At 36.5% G+C, this 17441-nt stretch overlaps 2 protein-coding genes across 2 annotated transcripts in view; one reads left to right on the plus strand and one right to left on the minus strand.

Moving 5' to 3' along the window:
• The window catches only part of LOC142334744 (uncharacterized), a 447170-nt gene that overhangs the window by 417476 nt on the left and 12253 nt on the right, over positions 1-17441 (plus strand). Inside the window, exons 2-3 of the mRNA XM_075383008.1 lie at positions 8837-8995; positions 9528-9664. Of these exons, the coding sequence (XP_075239123.1) occupies positions 8844-8995; positions 9528-9664 (289 nt within the window). The 5' untranslated portion in view covers positions 8837-8843. The remainder of the gene's footprint in view (positions 1-8836; positions 8996-9527; positions 9665-17441) is intronic.
• The window catches only part of LOC142334745 (pleckstrin homology domain-containing family F member 2-like), a 321367-nt gene that overhangs the window by 223493 nt on the left and 80433 nt on the right, over positions 1-17441 (minus strand). The gene's annotated exons all lie outside the window — the stretch shown is intronic.

Below are 17441 nucleotides of genomic sequence, written 5' to 3' on the forward strand. Positions count from 1 at the left end.
TAAACCACGTGACTGGCAGCATAAAAGGATCGTGAAAAACTAACAACTCACAGTCGAAACGCGTAATTTTGTCTAATTATATTGAGAGACAGTGCGTATTGAAGCACAATTCTTTGAGCGGTTAATTACTTGTTACTATGGCCTTTTTCTTTGAATCAACTCACGTGATTGTAAAGCTCTAACTATGCTCTGACTTATTGAAAAACGAATTTTATATTGAAATTTGATCAGGTAGAATGTTTTTTCATATTTCATTCATTGATCAATAGCCTAAAGTGATTCCGTTTTCTTGGTATGTAAATCTGAGAACTTGTTCACAAAGAAATACATTTCTTTATTTCCCCTTTTTGCCAGTGTATTAAGATTGGGTATAAATTATAGAAGCTAGGCCCATCAATCTAGTTTAAATTGAGTTGTTCATTTGTTTCGAAGAGCGGGCCTGCCCAACTTGCTTAAGCATGCAAATAATTTTGTTCCAAACACTTGTGGTTTAGAAATTATCAAAAAAAACCTATAATTTTGCGACTAATGGTTTATTTAAGTTCTGAGGTTTTCGGTTAGTTTCAACCAAGAATTTGGTTATTGAGCAAAGCTGAGCGATTATTTATTGGGACTAATTGAATAAAGTACTACAACGGTAATCTACTGTATAGCGGATACTACAGTTCACAAAGTTTAACTGCAAAATTGTAATATTCAGACTAGGTTGGAAACGCTGAAACGAACTGGGTGGTGTAAATCGTTCCTTGTCATTGATATGAGAGCAGCCGTTACACTTAAATTACTAAAATGCTTGAAGTTTCTTAGAAATCAATTAAGTATTCACATTTTTAAGCTTTCTTTGAACCTCAACAATGTCGCTTCGATAACTACTGGATGTATTTTGAGTGATGTAATATATTCCGTTGCCCCCTAAAACTTATATAGTGAATTTGTTCCAATTATCCCGAGTTGTATGTGACCTAAGTTAATGTCTCATACGCAATTTAAGCTGCTAAACTCAATTGATGTCATTTTTTGGTTAAAACTAATACCAAAAGTGTTACGAAATTGTAATCTTTGTTCGTTTTCATTTTTTTCTCTCATCTTAGTAGGCAAAAAAATTACAAACAAACCCGGCGCAAGTGCTATCATTCACATAGTAATGTCCTTTACTAAGTGGTTAAAATGGTTATTTTTTCTACTTCCTCCATCAGACAAACGCATTTTCTTCCTGCGAAACGAGACAAACAGATGAAGTCAGACGGCATTGAATAACTATGCAGTTCTGAGGGGTTGCGAGCAACTCTTGAATTTGCTCCATCATTTTGATCACGCCGAAACAGGAAGTGGAGCGAAAAGGCTAGCGGTTTTGCGGCGTAAAATTTTCTTGCTCTAAATTCAAAGTAGAGTAAAAAATGGTTTTTTCAATCTAGTCATAGTCCGTTCTAGGTCTAGTTTTTTGGTTATTCATAAATTTTTTTGAATTGTAGGTCAGGACTTGTCCTATGTTTTTGATTTCGTTGATATTTTTGTTCCACTCATATGACGTCACAACCACTTCAAATCTGCTTTTTGTTCATTCGTTTATGCAATTTCAACTGAATTGTGTGCGTGACGTCGTTTTTCACTCTAGACGGGGCGATTTTTTGTTCATTCGCGCGATGAAGTTTTTGGTCACGTGACTTGCTCTCTCAAAAAGGACTTAATCACTCTGAAATTGAATTTTCTCAGCTTTAGTTCAAGGAGATAGGGTCAAGTGATTGTGTCACACTAATTGAAGGTTATTTGAGTGGACCTAATAGAAGCAGCAATAAGTTATACATATTCGTAATCAAAAGATAACATCTCAGCATTTAACAAAAGAATTTTTTTGTCTGTTTCTTTTACTATCTTTTTGAGACTGCAGATCTATGAAGCTATTGCGGCTATTTTCTGCCAATCTGCCAGGTGTGTTTCGAATTGACTGTTATTGCTGGTTGGTAGATTTATTCTGCCCATAATCTTCCACTCCCCCCCCCCCCCGCTTTGATCCAAAGTTGGTTGAGATCGCAGGATCAATATTTTGTTAAATTGGTAGGCTATATTTTGACTTTCCTGGACCTCTTTTAATTATTAAATGTTATCAAATTGAATTGTCAGCAATAGTATTGCCCTTTGCGGAGCCTTCTTCAAATGCTCTCAAACGATGATTAAAGCAGTTATTTTATTCCGGTTGGTACTGATTCAGTCTTCTGTTCCGTCCATTTTTCGTCTGACAAACAAACATCTTTTGAAGCGGTTCTGAGGGGTCCTTGCTAAATTGATGTTATCGCCAAAGAACCTAATCAAAGACAGTCGATTTATCAGGGTGAAATTCAGAGCAGTACATAGAAGTTAGTAAAGATAAGTCAAATAGTTTTCTCCAAATAGAGTTCAGTATTTTCCTTGTATCCTTCAGTAGCCCGTTACAATGACGTCGTCAATCTTGTGTGTAGTTCCCGTAAGTATATCCACTTTTCCCCAACAAAATTGCTAGAATCTACAAGCAGATTTCTGGAACACATAGTGGCGAATACTAAGATCTATGACATGAGATACAGTTTAAACGACAACCAACTTTTTGTCAGGAATTCTATTTAGGCGTATCATATGATGCAGGCTAACTTGTATAGCACCACGTCAACGAAAATGTCTGGCCCAGTCCAGGAAGAGATTGATTAGCTAATCAGCGGCCCAAGTCAGATTTTCTCGAACAATCCTGTTGACAATGTTGATATCGCACCTGTTATCATGAGTTTGTGCAAAATATTTTTGATGACTGTAAAATATATTCATATGAAAACTCTATTACGTTGTCCAATATTTGTGGCTGACAGTTGGGATAAATTACAGATAAACCTAAGATATTGAAAACCTGGTGCTTCTTGTGTTGTCAAGTGGTATTTTGCTGACAGGGGAAAGTGTAGGTGGCATAGACAAGTTTCAGAATGACAAAATGATGAATGAGCTAATAATCTGTCGGGAAAGTGGCGATAAGTTGACTTATGGAATGAAGCTGTTCATTCGGAAGTCACCAGAAAGAAGCTAGAGAGCCAAAGCATGAAAGATCTAAAGCCCTGTCATCAGGCATTTTTTGGAAAGGAGTCAAAACTAAGCTCTTATTTACTTGCGCACTCCAACTATAATAAAGCTTAGCTCATTGTCTCTCAAAAGACAATGAGCCCGCTTTACTTTCGGCTGATAAATTGTGCCTGTGATACCAGATTTCCTCAGACAAAATACCTGAAATTATCTAAAATTTTTACCCTAAAGTTGAAATTAACAGAACGATTATTTAACAATATTTAGCTAGTGCAATAATCTCAAACAGTCAAGAACTGCAGCAAAAAAAGCTGACCAGTTTTTTTTCACAGTCATCATTTTCCCCGATAACGCTAAACCAAGTTTTTGCAGCGCCTCGTTGAGCACCTTGAAGAGGTTGTGGCCGCCTCCCTGAGAGAGGGGCAGCTACATATTCGTCGCTGTTGTATTTCTGAGGTAGTATTGTCTCTTAGAGCTCGATGTGGGATCATCGTCTGTTGGTACAATCCTTGCTGTTGTCGTCTCGTCCTTGTCACCGATCTACGTCCCCGCCGAGGCGAGTGACCCGTCCGATATGCTTACTCTACGCTCTGAGCGCATTGGCAGACACGTCAGACAGTTGGAGCACTCGTCTTGTAGCCTGTTTTTCGGTCCAGACGAGATTAAGTACAACTCCCTCAGTTTTTGAACTTGAAGAAATCCGAAATATGATCAATTGTTGTCCCAGGTTTTCCCCAATTTTATCTCAAGCTGCTTGGTTTTATAGAAGACAGTACCTTTCAAGTACTCTTGAAATGCCGTGCCCTCTTCTTAGCTCTATGAGATCGAAAAGTTTATGCATCTATTTCATGAGTTTAGCTTTCAGTTTTTTCTTCAAGAGGGGATTGTAAACTACCATTAGAGAATGTGCTAAATTTTCCAATATTTTTAATATTTTAAAGCTGTAACGGCTGCTCCTATCAAAGACAGGGAACGCTTTAGACCGCTCAGTTCGTTTCAGCTGTTTCAGATCTGAACGGATATTACGTTTTTGAAGTTAATTTTGTGAATTCTATTATCCGCTATACTGTGGATTACCGTTGAATTACTTGATTCTCAATTAGCCCCAATAACTAATCGTTAAGCTTTGCTGTGTAACCATTTGTTTCGCTCAGATTTCCATAATAGTTCAAAAATGAAACAAACTTTGCTGGAGTTTTGTTTAATAACTGAAGTTATTAATGAAAATTGCAAAAGCCCCTAAATAAAAGATCGAAATAACTGTCTTAGCTACTGGATAAAGCAAATGGTTTCTCATATGCGCTGTGTTAACATTTTCAGAGACGTTGGAATAATCCAAAGGTAATTTATTGCTCTCAAACGAATTTTGTAGCAATTAAAGTCCTTTCGGTCTTTTATGCGATTTTTCGCTTGACCGATTTTTTGTCTGAAGCTTTTGACTGGTCGTCCTGAAAAGGGATAACAGGTAGCGCCCAGCGGGCATTAAGTGCTCTTAGAGCTTTTCAGCTGTTTCACTTCAAACTCTGTTGACCCCCCCCCCCCCCACCACTACTGCCCCACCCCCAACGCGCTGTTGCCCCACCGCTCTGTTTCCCACCCCTCCCCTACCTCCCCATCACCCCCCCCCCCCCGTGGCTACTGACGAAAAACATCGCTAAAAACACGCAATTTTATACTAATTTTCACAATTCTAAGCTTTTTGAGTTTTTTCTGCCCTAGGTGTCAACAAACCACGTCTAGGGTTTTATAACAGATTACTGCAAAGTTTCTAGTGGTAGTGGAATGGTTTCAACTTTTTAACATCAAGAATTTTAGCATTTTTTGTCAAAACGTGCAATTTTTTTTCAATTTTTGACATTTGTTTTTCATTATCCACGTCTTTCCAGACCCAGGTGCCAGAAAACGTCCTTAAGGGTTTGATGATCAGGTAATGAAAAAATTTAATTTGCCATGTAATAGCTTTCAATTTTTTAAAATGACTATTTTATAGGTTTTTGTTTTATAGGTTTGTCCATCCTCAAGGGCCAAGGAACCTCCAAGGATTTGACAATAGGTTACTCAAGGGCTCAAGGGCCAAGACTCAAGGGCCAAGGATTTGACAATAGGTTACTGTATTGTTTCTAAACGTAATGGATGGTTTTTCAAGTTTTCAACACCACGATTTTTATTTGTTTTTTACAAAACTTGCAATTTTCAAATTTTTATAGGGTCTTTATTCAGGTTTTTCAGCCTAACAGAAAATCTCCGTTAGGGTTTAGTAAATAATTACTGGAAAATGTTTTATGGCCATGGATTAGTTTTCAACTTTTGTTATCACAAATTTGAGCAGTTTTTTACGCAACTTGCAATTTTTTTCAAGTTTTAAAATTTTTTAGGTTTCTCAGCCTCAAGAGCCACATGACCGCCTCTAGGTTATTATAGGTTTTTATAGGTTTTGCATAGCTTCTGGATGTAACGGAATGTTTTTCAAGATTTCAATGCCAGCAATTTCTAGATTTTTTAAGTATTTTGATTCTTTTTGAATTTTTTATCATTTCGTCCGGCACCAGGGTCCTGGGTACCTCTTCCAACTTTTGATGATAAGCTGTCGCATAGTTTTTAGAGTTAATGGGATCAATATGGTTATCAATATTTTAATGACTCCAGCTTTAGCAATTTTTGATTTAATTTAACTTTCAATTTTGCGGAAAATTATTATCCAGTTCCAAGTTTATGGATCTTTATGAGCTAGTGAAACTATTTAAAAATTGAAATAGGGATACTGGATAGTCTCGTGAGGCAATACAATGGTTTTGAAGATTTTAATATCTTGATTTTTTGAAAGATTTTGTTAAAGTTTGCGATTGTTTTCAAACTTTTTGAAGAGTTGTCTTGCAGATGGGTTAATTCACATAACTCCAGAGACAAAAAATAGTTTTGAAAATTTTCACTGCATGGAATCTGTTCTTTTAAAGATTGCAATATGTTAACTGAGATTGCAATTTTTTAACCGGTCGTTTGAGAGCAATTCGCTCGACGTTAGTCGGTTATGTTTTTGTTATTACTCCTTTGTGATTATCACTCAATTGCTCAATAACGCCATCGGTTAAGCTATTCTCGGATACGCTGAACCGGGGAAAAGGAAATGACTCGTACTTAGTGCAAAGTTGCTCTTAATTAGCATTTTTCTCGAAAGAAAGATTGAGAGTATCAAAGCTAATTCTTTTCGCAAGTCACGGTTAAGTTAAGCTGTACTATCAATAAGATGATCTACACTAAAAAGACACGATAACAATTAATTGAGCGTTCGAGAATTTAGCTTCAATACGCACGGTATATGAGTTTAACAATACAGAATAAACGAGTCTGATCAGTAGTTTTTCAAGCTCCTTTTATGCTGCTGTTTGTGGGATTTTACATTACAAAATAGCATCCTTGATTGGCTGTAGATAAGAATGTCAACAGACTGTGAACAGTGTTCCATAACGTTTTCGGCGTATATTTGATGTCATGGGAAGTTTCTTAAACATAAAAAAGATTGTCGAATTTTCTGTGTCAACAACAGATCAACTAAGAAACCAATCGTAAAGCATCTGATGCACTTTCGTTATCAATTTTTCAAGTTGTACATACGTCGAATATTAATATTGTGATAGTGATTGTAATCCGAGTTGGAGATTCAGTTTCATGAATCGTAGTCACGTTCAAATAATAGTTACTAAATATGTTTATCGACATAGTGAAGATCAATGTGGCATCGATAGAATAGAACATTGAGTTTTGCTTGGAATACTAATCTAAATTCACTGCTTTATTTAGGCTTGAGTTCGATTGTTTATTCATTCAAGAAGCTCGGTCTTAAGAAATGCATTTTGATCGATTTTTGTGCGTAATTAAGCCACCATTCATGCAGTCCAATTGGTTTTTGTCAAGTATTCTCTCAGATTGCATTGATTTTAATTATTGTTTTATAGATTCCGTTCAAAATACCATGTTTTTTGAGATGCGCTGATCTTTGCCTCTTTCCTTTGTGTGGTAGAAATATCGTGAAAAACTTCTTCATCAATGCGCAACATTTTTTCGAAATTATTCCAAGAATTATCCTTTTCATTTTATTAATTTCAACAATTATTTTCCAAAATGAAAGGTATCTGTAATTAAAAAATTTTGCGGAACTTGCCCCTCTTTTGCGAAACTTACAAAAGGATATAGTTGTAACGTGCTTTGCATAACATAGCACTTCAACTTTTAGAATTGCTTCCAAATGAAGTTTGTAGCAATTATATTAGTCCTGTGATCTTTTTACGACTCCAAGAAGAGTATTGGTATTTTAGAGCTCTTTTAAGCGGAAGCAAGTTTGTTCATCACTTGAACTCTTGACTTTTGGAACATCGACTTCTCGTTTAAAACGTTGACTTCTGTTTTCGAACATTGAGTTTCAACTGTAGCTTTGTTGCTAATACAGTGTTTAGAAGCTGCTCGTTATGCTCATGGTCAAAAAGGCATTTTGATCTTTTTTCTTCCCATAACCGTCCCTTCTTCCTATCCAAGCTAGATACCTCCTCCTGGCCTTCCCCTCCCCGACTACCCCATAGCACCAATCTACCATTCCCTCTACACCTATACCCCTGAACTAAAAAATGGGTTATCAGTTTTTTAACAAAAAAACTTCCTGTAGTTTAATTAGGAGTTTTTTTCCGTATATGGATATTTCTTATTTAGGTTAGGAGGTTCGTTTGGAGATTATATTGAACAAATCTTTGAAAGGTTTCCGGTATTCTACCGGCCTTGTGCGATTTTTGCCCCAATTTTTGTCTGACACGTTTAAATTTTCGACCTCAAAAACGGGATATACAGATAAAGGGCGGAAAGCATTAAGGACTTGATTAAGTGGAGCCTGACTCCTTACTAGTTTATTTGTGCTTTACAACTAAACTATTTTGAGGAGACAATTTAATTGTTTGAAGGGCTGTTCTTAGTCTTTAGAGTTTGGCCTCCCTCAGTTACCCTCTCACTCGGTCACCAGTCGCTAACGGGCCCCTGTCTACCCTCCTCCGCCTGGCAATTTGGCCCCCTCTCTGATACAACTTCAACCCCGTCTACTTCTCCATGTTATAATCCCTCAGCCCCATCTGGCTACTATCGAAGGCAACCGCTCGCCGGTCGTATGAGAGCAATTTGCCCCGACATTAGTCGCGGCAAAAGCCTTTAATGCTAAGAAAAGCAATTTTTCAGAAACGAAAAACTTGTCCAAGACCTGTACGATACAAATGAAAGAAAGAATTGATGAAATCAGAGCTCACTTTTTAACATTGAACTCTGAGAGGAAATTTAGACGTGGTCAAGTCAACCACTTGAAACTTGCCCATAATCAATCAACTCGAATTGTTTAATCAAGAACTTGAACCCGAATTTCAGTTTAAAAGATAACAAAATTTTCGGCTTAATTTTTTGTACCAGTGAATCAAATTAAGTCAAGGTGCTTGTCTTCAGAGGAATAGTTTTACTTACAGATGGTGGCCGATAAAAACCAATAAGTTTTTAGGTCTTTACACAGTAGAGCGTGTTATCAAACAATGCGCACATCACAATGGGGTTCGTAAGTGGCATTGAGGGAGTGTCGAAGGAAGAGTATATACCTTAGAAAAGTTTTGAGATCTTCTGAGCATTTACAATTTTTTTACTCATTTTGGTAGTAAAGATGCATACATTGTTAAGGGAGGACAGGAACGCAATCCGTTTTCTGTAATATAACCTTGTCAAATACTGCCAAAATCGATACCTGCTGTGGTGAGCTGGATGTTGACTGGTTTTCAGAAAAGATGAATAACACGATGTCCTTCTCTGACATGAGTGGAGGTTGCTCCTTCCTGGCAGGTGATGACCAGAACAGATCCACTTTATTGGGAGGGGGAGCCATGGCCGATATATCTCAACAGAGCATCAACTGTGGAGAATCTCGACCTACTTTCAGGTACTCAACTAACTGTAATCAACCCCGCGTAATCGAATATTTGATACCATACTTCATTACTTGTAATTTTCGGGGGGGGGGGTGGTTGTGTAAGTTGATGGCTTATTGGGAAAAATCCCGAAATCTAAGCGATTAAATTAACCAAGAGTAAAATTTAGAATGGGAAGCAAAGCTGTCCGCTTTTAGTTTTAGTTCAAAAAGAGATTTCGTATCGTTTACATCTTTGTTTTTATCCGAATCAACGATGAGCTCACTATTATGTTTTGCGTACTATTATGTAGTAGTAGTACCGTTGAAGCGCTTATTAAATCCTCTGCTGCAGCAGTGGCATAGTTTATGATAATTTATGCCTCTGTGGTTCTCGAAATTCTGTCACTCTTTTTTGGTCATATATAAGCAATTGCGAGAAAAAAGTGGCGGAACTTTTTCTGTAATCACAAACGCAGTGTTAGGTCACAGTTTGATATTATTCTAGTTTTCAGCGGTGGTTGGCATTTTAAATCAATTCTCGTGTTAAATTTGGTGTGTTAAGATCAAGGAAGATGTCTAAAGCGAAGACTCCCAGCAAACCGAGACTGCGGGAGAGAAGTGGGCGGGATAAGAGCAATCCAGGCACTCCATCAAGTGGGTCTTCAGGAGACAGATTCATTCCAGATGTCTCGCTCCTCGGTAGGGCTCACTTCACGATTTGTCAGGCTTTAAACAAAGACAAGAGTTTTGTGATCTCCAAGTGTCCTACATATTAGTTTACTAACACAAGTTGTTTTCCCAAAAAATCTAACAGTCAATTCGGGCGGCCAAGTCGTTGCGAACCCTTTCAGCTAACCGGAAATCATTTATGAAACGCACTTAAAAGTTAAGAAAATTCAGGATGCACTTACAGATAAAAAAGGGACCACAATTTTTTTCGCCCAAAATGCATGTTCTGAATTTTAATTTGCATGCAATCGAAAAATATGTTGGTACTTTATTACTCTGGCTAATTAATTGCCCTCAAACAAAGTTTGTAGCAATTATATTAATCATGTGGTCTTTTGCGATATTTTGCGTGATCGATTTTTCGTCTGACTCTTTCGACTTTCCGTCTTCGAAAACGGAATAGACATTAACCATTTTGTCAACTTGTAGCTTAGCCTCAACAAAGAGGAGTCGCATCCTCCTTCCAGTGAATTGCGGTTCTTTTTCAATTAAGGGTTTTTGGCTTCGATAATTTGTGGTCTTCAAAATTTGTGGCCCTTTATTGTCTTGTCATATTATCAGATTATTGACATGTCGCATATAACACTAATGGCACTGACATAAGGTGCAATTGAATATATTCAATGTTTTCCGGGAATAGATTACGGTGTTAACGGCTCTGATACCTCTGTCTCGCAAAATTTAATCTTTTCAATTTCTGCCGTTGTTGTTTTCGTAGTCGTTTGACATATTCTGGATAACGACAGGTCTCAATAGATTCATTTTGAGTTGTAAATGAACCTATTTATTCATTTCAGTTGATAGCTAATGGTTTGCATGACACTGAAAATTTTTGTTTTCAACAATTTTAAACGTGTTTTTAATTGCTCTCGAACGTTTGAAGCAATTATTGTAAACCTGTGTCTTTTTATGCTACACGTTTGCTTGAACGTTTTCTGTAGAACACTTTTGATTTCACCTCTTGGGCGACTTTTTCGCGCTTGAATTTTTGATTTTTTGAGCGATTTGAATTGCGCGCATTCAGAAATTAACTTTAAAGTGATTTTAAGCGATGAACGTACATAGCCCGTGTATTGTTAAGGTTAATGTCAACTAATCTCATCTTAGAAGTGGCAGGTTTGAACCCTTCCCCAATTTTACGCACCATGAAAGTTTCTCGTCCGAGAGAAGTTCATCCAAATTTAGTCGGTTTGCGTTTTAACTTTACCCTTTGCTACCCAGTCCCATAAAGGACAGGTCCCGTATCTTTTTAAATACAGTAGAAGGTAATCTGTTTTGCTTAGGGTTTTGCTCTTTGTGAATTTGTTATTAAGTGTTTTTTAAATTTCATATTAAGTGTTTCATTTGAGTTTTGGTCGTAGATAGTTTGTTGTTGATATTTGGTTTTGTTGTTTGTCTTGTCTCGTTAATCAGTCTCTTCGACCCTCTAATGCGGCATTATTTAATACAGCATTAGAGGGTCTGAGTTTAGTGGTTCGAGTTTAAAACAATTTTTCTGTTCATACACCAATTTTTTCGAACAGTGTTGGTTTTTGAAAGTTTTCTATCTCTTCTTCTTTTGTTAAGCAATTAAGACAAAAATATGCGGGATTGGATCATTATGTGCGAAAATGCATAACCGAGTCTCCTTGTTTATGTTTATCTCAAAGTTCGTGTGTTGGCAAAAACTCGAATTGTGTGCAAATTCTTCTACTTATTGGGACGATATTTTGGAAGCGGCAATAGAGCCACTCTAGTTGCTAAGGTGAGAAAAAAGCTGCTGGTCTTCATACCCTTCCATTATTCAAATATGTAGTTAGCCAACTGTTTTCAAAGAGTTTGCCTCTTGGTCTATTACTGTAGAATCTAATCCTGAATTCATTGGGGCCTTAAAATCTTTTCTCGAACTTCTCTGAAAAATTGGTTTAGATAAGGGAGACCAATGGTTGAAAGAAAATTGCGAAAGAGTCGATACTTGCCAATACTATTTAGTACAAAACTTCTGAACTTTTTCATTGATTTATTATATGCCATTGTTTTACTATGTTGAATAAATATAAGCTTTTTTTTATTGTGTCCACATAACTCTGGCTACTATTATGCGTTCTTTTCATCAACAAAATGTTTGGGGGGAAAATCAGAAGGTACAGGATTGATAACTTTTTCTTATAAACTTTCAACTGTTTTGAATTTAAAAAAACTGTTTTCTCCTTTGCTGATAACTAGGAGCCTTGCTCTTCTGCGCCGAATAGGGTTTCAATTCAATGAAATCTTAATGCTGAACTCTATGATCGTTGAGTGGCTGTACAATTTTAACCACAGGCGCATGCTTCCTGTTCTTCAAAATGAAGTTAATTATTACGTTAATTGTTGCCGTGTTGATTGGATACCCCTAAAACAAAGGTTATCGCTTGATGTTTGTTGACAACTACTCAACAAACTTAGTTCGTTGTTGTTTTTTTTAATCTTCAAGTCTCTGGTTCATCTGTCGTGATCAGTCGTGACTATTTGATCGAAAGTGAACTGCTACTGTTTTTAGGTTTTTAACACAAACAAATAGCAACAATGAAGCTAAAATAAATTAATGATTGACCAAATCATAAGTTTGTGTTCTACAATGCCTAAATTTTTTATGCTCTTTAGAAAATTTTGCAGCCATTTGGTGGGAAATGTTAGAATTGAAAAACTATTATTAATGGCCACCGGCGGCTACCCAAATGGGGTTTTTTGTGCGCTGTCTTTTTTACAATCCTAAAGATTCTGATTGCATTGGGTGCTTTCTTTGAAGATCTGCTGGATCTTTTCTGTTTCGGTCCGAGTGCTTTTTATGCCCGATAGTTACAAATGTGTAAAAATTTAGCACGTGTGCTTGGTTTGGTGGCGTAGTCATTTGCTTAATAAGCGGGGGGGCTCAATTTGGAATTTCGGTTTTAGTCACGCCGATGTAAAAGCGGCGAAAAGCGAGTATACTTTGAAGAAATGGCATTTAAAAAAAACTGCTTGCAAACAAGTCAGAAATTGTTTGAGGTAATTTTGGGTTCGTGAGGAAGGATATTTTTCACTTGTAGTAATGCTACTTCTATTTACTGTTTTTTTTTACTAATGCAATTGCCAGTTGATACATGTGGTCTAATGGCACAAAGTTGTATTGGTTTGAATCCCTCAATGTACAATAAATGGTTTTGCTTATTGTAATGTCTTGTTGCGAAGTCTCAATATCGTCTCATTGTCTTTCTAGTGAAACAGGAGTAAATCTTTTTTTGTACTCCAAATGACAATTAATGGCTTTTCTGACTTGGACACTTAGTTTATATAAAACGATTGTGTTTTTTTTTTGTAGTTTTGCACGTTTATGTTGTCATGTGACTTATTTTCTCGGATAAAAGTTTTTCAGCTCCCTAATTAAGCTGCGTAAATGTTTTCAGTTCATCGCTAGCGGTTGCCATTTATGGAAAACGAAAATTTAACTTACAGTTTTGGTCTGATTTTTGTCTTGTAAACTAGTCTCTTGATAACTTGTGTTTCCTGATGAGCCAAAATTGGATCTATAAAAGGAATTATCTATTATGTTTAATAGCCGCATCTGCAATTCCAGGTGGCTATTATTGCGCTCCTAATTTTTTACAATTCAAAGAATTTGAATTGTATTTGGGCGCTGTTTTTTTCTGATCTATTCACACATTTTCATGATTTTTGAAGTCAAATTGGAGTAGTGATTTTGGTCGCGCCGAAACAGGAAGTGGAGCGAAAAGTCGAGTGGTTTTGCGGCGTGAGATTTTTTCACTCTAATTTTAAAGTAGAGTGATAAAACGGTGATTGAACAAAAATTCGCTTTCTCGCTTGTGGTTTTTTGTTCACATGAGGTAATTTCACTTTGATTTTTACCGTTTTTTCCATTTTTTGGATCGGATTTTTTTCTAAATGTTTTTCCCAATCCATTCATAGTTCATTCTAGGCCTTGTTTTTATTGAACCAAATTCCTCTTTTTCGCTTGTGGTTTTTTGTCCACATGCGGCATTTTTACATTGATTTTCAGTTTTCAATTTTTTTTTGTCCTGATTTGTTTGAAACGGTTTTCCCATTTTATTCATAGTCCGTTCTAGGTCTAGTTTTTAATTAGTCAATGAAAATTCTTTGAATTGTGCGTCAGGACTTGTCCTGCTATGTTTTTTACTTCGTCTAACAGATTTTTGTTTTGTCTTACCCTGACTTTTCAATGACTTCAGTGCCTTCTACTGCTTTGCAGTTAAAATTTGTCTGCGTGACGTCATTTCTGCTTTTAGGTCAATTGCGTGACTTACCTCACTCAAAAAATGACTTCTGGACTATCTTATGGAACTTTATTTCTTGAACATTTACTAGTAAAAGATCAATAGTGTGCATCTAAGTAGAGCCAAACTTATATGCCCTAATTCTTGAGTATTAGTCTTGAGTTTTTGATTTCGAAAATCAATTTTGAGATAGATATTTTAGGGCTTTTTCCTTATAGACCGTATGTGTATCATAAAAATGACAGAACGTATCTAACCCAAAAAATCTAGTGGTCTACTAAAGGACTTTTGGTCAATCTGCCTATCTTGTTTCTTCAGTTGTTTCAATTCATGGAAGGCCACAAGCGTCTATCGCGGCTATTTTCCGGCAATCTGCCGGCTATGTTTACATTTGCTTTTATCATTTTTACCTTACTGATATCTTTGAAACTTTCTGTTTTCTAATGGTGGATATTTTATGTTTTCTAATGGTGGATATTTTATTGTTCAAGATTTTAAACTATGTTTGCTTGCATTACTGAGTTGGTTTGGGAGCCTGTTATTTTCAAGACATTAACTAAGGGTTTGGGTTTTCAAATTTTTTTTGTTGTCCTAACTTTTCGTTGTTTTTCCTCAAATACGCGTATTTATTCGGTTGAATGGCTTCATTGCATTGTCACTTGTTCTTAAAAAACAAAAATTTCCGTTGTAGCTTATTTTCTGTCCATTTGTGCACAGTTATGTACTTCAAGTATGTCCTGTTCTTGTAATTATATTTTTTGTCAGTTGATTTTTGTTTTCATTCAAGTTTTTGGATCGTATTTGAGGACATGGCTTTCTAGGGTTTTCCTGAAATTTGCTGTCTTTTCTGTTTTTTGTTGTTTAGAAGTCACGATTTTTGAACGCAACTGCTGGTAAAACTGAAGTGGGAGCAAAACTAGAAGAAACGGGCTAAACCGCTTAAATCTGGTCATGGTTACAAAAGTTATCAGCGAATACGAATCTGTATCCCTATAAAGCTTAGTAGCCTTCAGTTTGGAAGCTATGTAGCTATGTATTATTGTGCAATCTAATAAACTGCTGCACTCTCAATTAAACTCACAATTCATTTTTGACGTTTTGAAATTTGATCTTTTCTTTTCTCCTTTGTTATAAGATTCAACGAGGGTATTTTCGGGCTTTGTTTTTTTTTAAACTATAAATTGCAACGGCTGCCTTACAGTTGTAATATAATGTTGTCATTTTCAATAGCAATCTTCAGCCTCTAAAAGGCTACTTTGTTTAAGCGCTCTTCTTTTTTACAATTAAAAGATTTGGGTTGTGTTGGTGCGCTGTTTTTTCTTCGCGCAGATCAGTTCGCACATTTTTCGACTTTTTTATGCCGAGGAGCAGTCATATTCAAGGAGTGGTGATTTCAGCCACGCTAGAGTATTAAAGGGAGCGAAAAGGTGAGTAGTATTGAAGCGTTTTTTTCAAAACTTCTTTTAAAGTAGAGTGAGAAATTTGCGGTCTTTGAGAGTGATCTTTTTTACGTGCGTCATTGTAGACTTAATATTTTCGGCATTTTTTCTCTTGACTGATATTTATATGTTACATATGTGCTGCAATTGTACATATTTTCAACTCCTTGAGCTAATGCTTTTTTTAACTTGAAAACTATTTGTTGCCTTGAAATTATCCTGCCAATATTTATTTTGATGCCGATATTGTTATTTCGGTTGTCTTATCACTCAGCATTATTATTTAGAGTTCTCATTGGTTAATAATGAGGCATAAATGAATCATATAATGATTAGATATCCTAGCTAGCTGTTTTCATGACTTTAACACCTTGTATTTTAAAAATTTGTAGTGGTTTCTCGAGTTTTCTATTGTTTGTTGTCCTTTCTGTTGTCTTAATTGCTCTCAAGCAAAGTTTGTAGCAATTATATTAGTCCTGTGGTCTTTTTTATGAGATTGTTGGGTTGACCGATTTTTTGTCTGACCCATTTGACTTTTCATCCTCAACAGGATAAACAGGTAGCGCCCAGAGTTCATTACGTTCGCTTAGAGCCTTTAAGCTCACTAGTCTACAAGTATGCTATTCGCAGAAGCTGTTTTGGAGAGCTATACTTATGGTGTAAAGGGCCGTTCTTAGAGTTTGACCTCCCCCCCCCACCCCCCCCCCCCCCCACACACACACACACACACGCGCGCGCGCACACACACACACACACGCACACACACAACCACACACAGAAACCAGGCCGTAAGGACGTGTCCCCGTGCAGCCAAAGGCTATGTACACCGATTCCCCCATGAATCCCCTGATGCACATCCGCCCACCGCTGCGCCCACCTAACGCCCCCTCAATTAAGCTAAAGCTAGGCTCACAACCGTAGCTAGATATTGTCGAAGCCAACCGCTCGCCTGTCGTCTCAGATCAATTCGCCCGACGTTAGTCGGTTATGTTCATTTAATCTCAAAGGTTGGGGCAGATTTCAAAGGTTGCGAATAGAGAGAAATATGTTCGGTTTAATTGTTGAAGTTAATGATTTCTATGGTTGACTAATTGTTTTCAAGAATTATTATCGAATTTTTTAGTTTTGTGACTTTCACTTTGTTTTTTGCTCTTGTTCTCCTGTATGGCAGGTCTCATTGGTTGCTGAGGAGACCTATTTTGATCAAATTAATCCTTGCAGTTAGTAGCTCATGCTGTGTATGAATTATATGATGTTTATTTTTGAAATATTAGCAACTCGAGTTTTGCTATTAATTGTTGTACCTATTGCTAATCTCATTAATAAGAGGTCTCATCGGTTGCTAATAAGAATTAATTTGATTGCTTTCCTTTTGATTTTTAGTTTGTATCTAATGCTTTTGGTGACTTAAACACTATTCGTTCCAAAAAGTAATGAATTTTTGAGTTTTGGTAGTTTTTATTACATTTATTGCCGTCTTGTCATTTAAGCTCAATATTGGCAGTTCTCATCGGCTGCTAACGAAAGTTTAGTTAATCGACAAAATTGTTTGAGTTCGTAGCTAATGCTTTCTTTACCTTCTGCAATATTCGTTTCAAAAAATATTTGCGGGATTTTTGTTTTGTCGGATTTATTTGTCTCAGCTACCGTTTTAGCTAACCTTTTTACTGAGTGAGTTACAGTTTGTTTCAAAAAATGCTTTTGTGCCTTTTTGTGGTTCTATTATGCTTTTTTCGCTAACTGGTATTTTATGACTTCTATTGTTTTATTGTATGCTGTGTTTAAGGGTTTTGGCATGTAATTGCAATTTTTTTAATCTTCACTTTTCTGAAAAAGATTTCTTTGCCCATTTCTCCAGTTTTGCCTGTCTTTGGGTTTGTCAGTCATTGATTCCCAGAACCTTGTTGTACTCATTCTAAAGCTGGATAGTGTCGATTTTTCCATACGTGTTTTTATTGGCGATTCTTAAAACACTAGATCTCGGAATTGTTTCCTTTTAGATTTTTTTCCATTTTGCGAATATAGGGTTATGGGGTTTTTTTGTCTGTCTTAGTTTGA

The sequence above is a fragment of the Convolutriloba macropyga genome, chromosome 2, assembly GCF_964194025.1.
Source record: "Convolutriloba macropyga chromosome 2, txConMacr16.3, whole genome shotgun sequence".
NCBI lineage: Eukaryota > Metazoa > Xenacoelomorpha > Acoela > Convolutidae > Convolutriloba > Convolutriloba macropyga.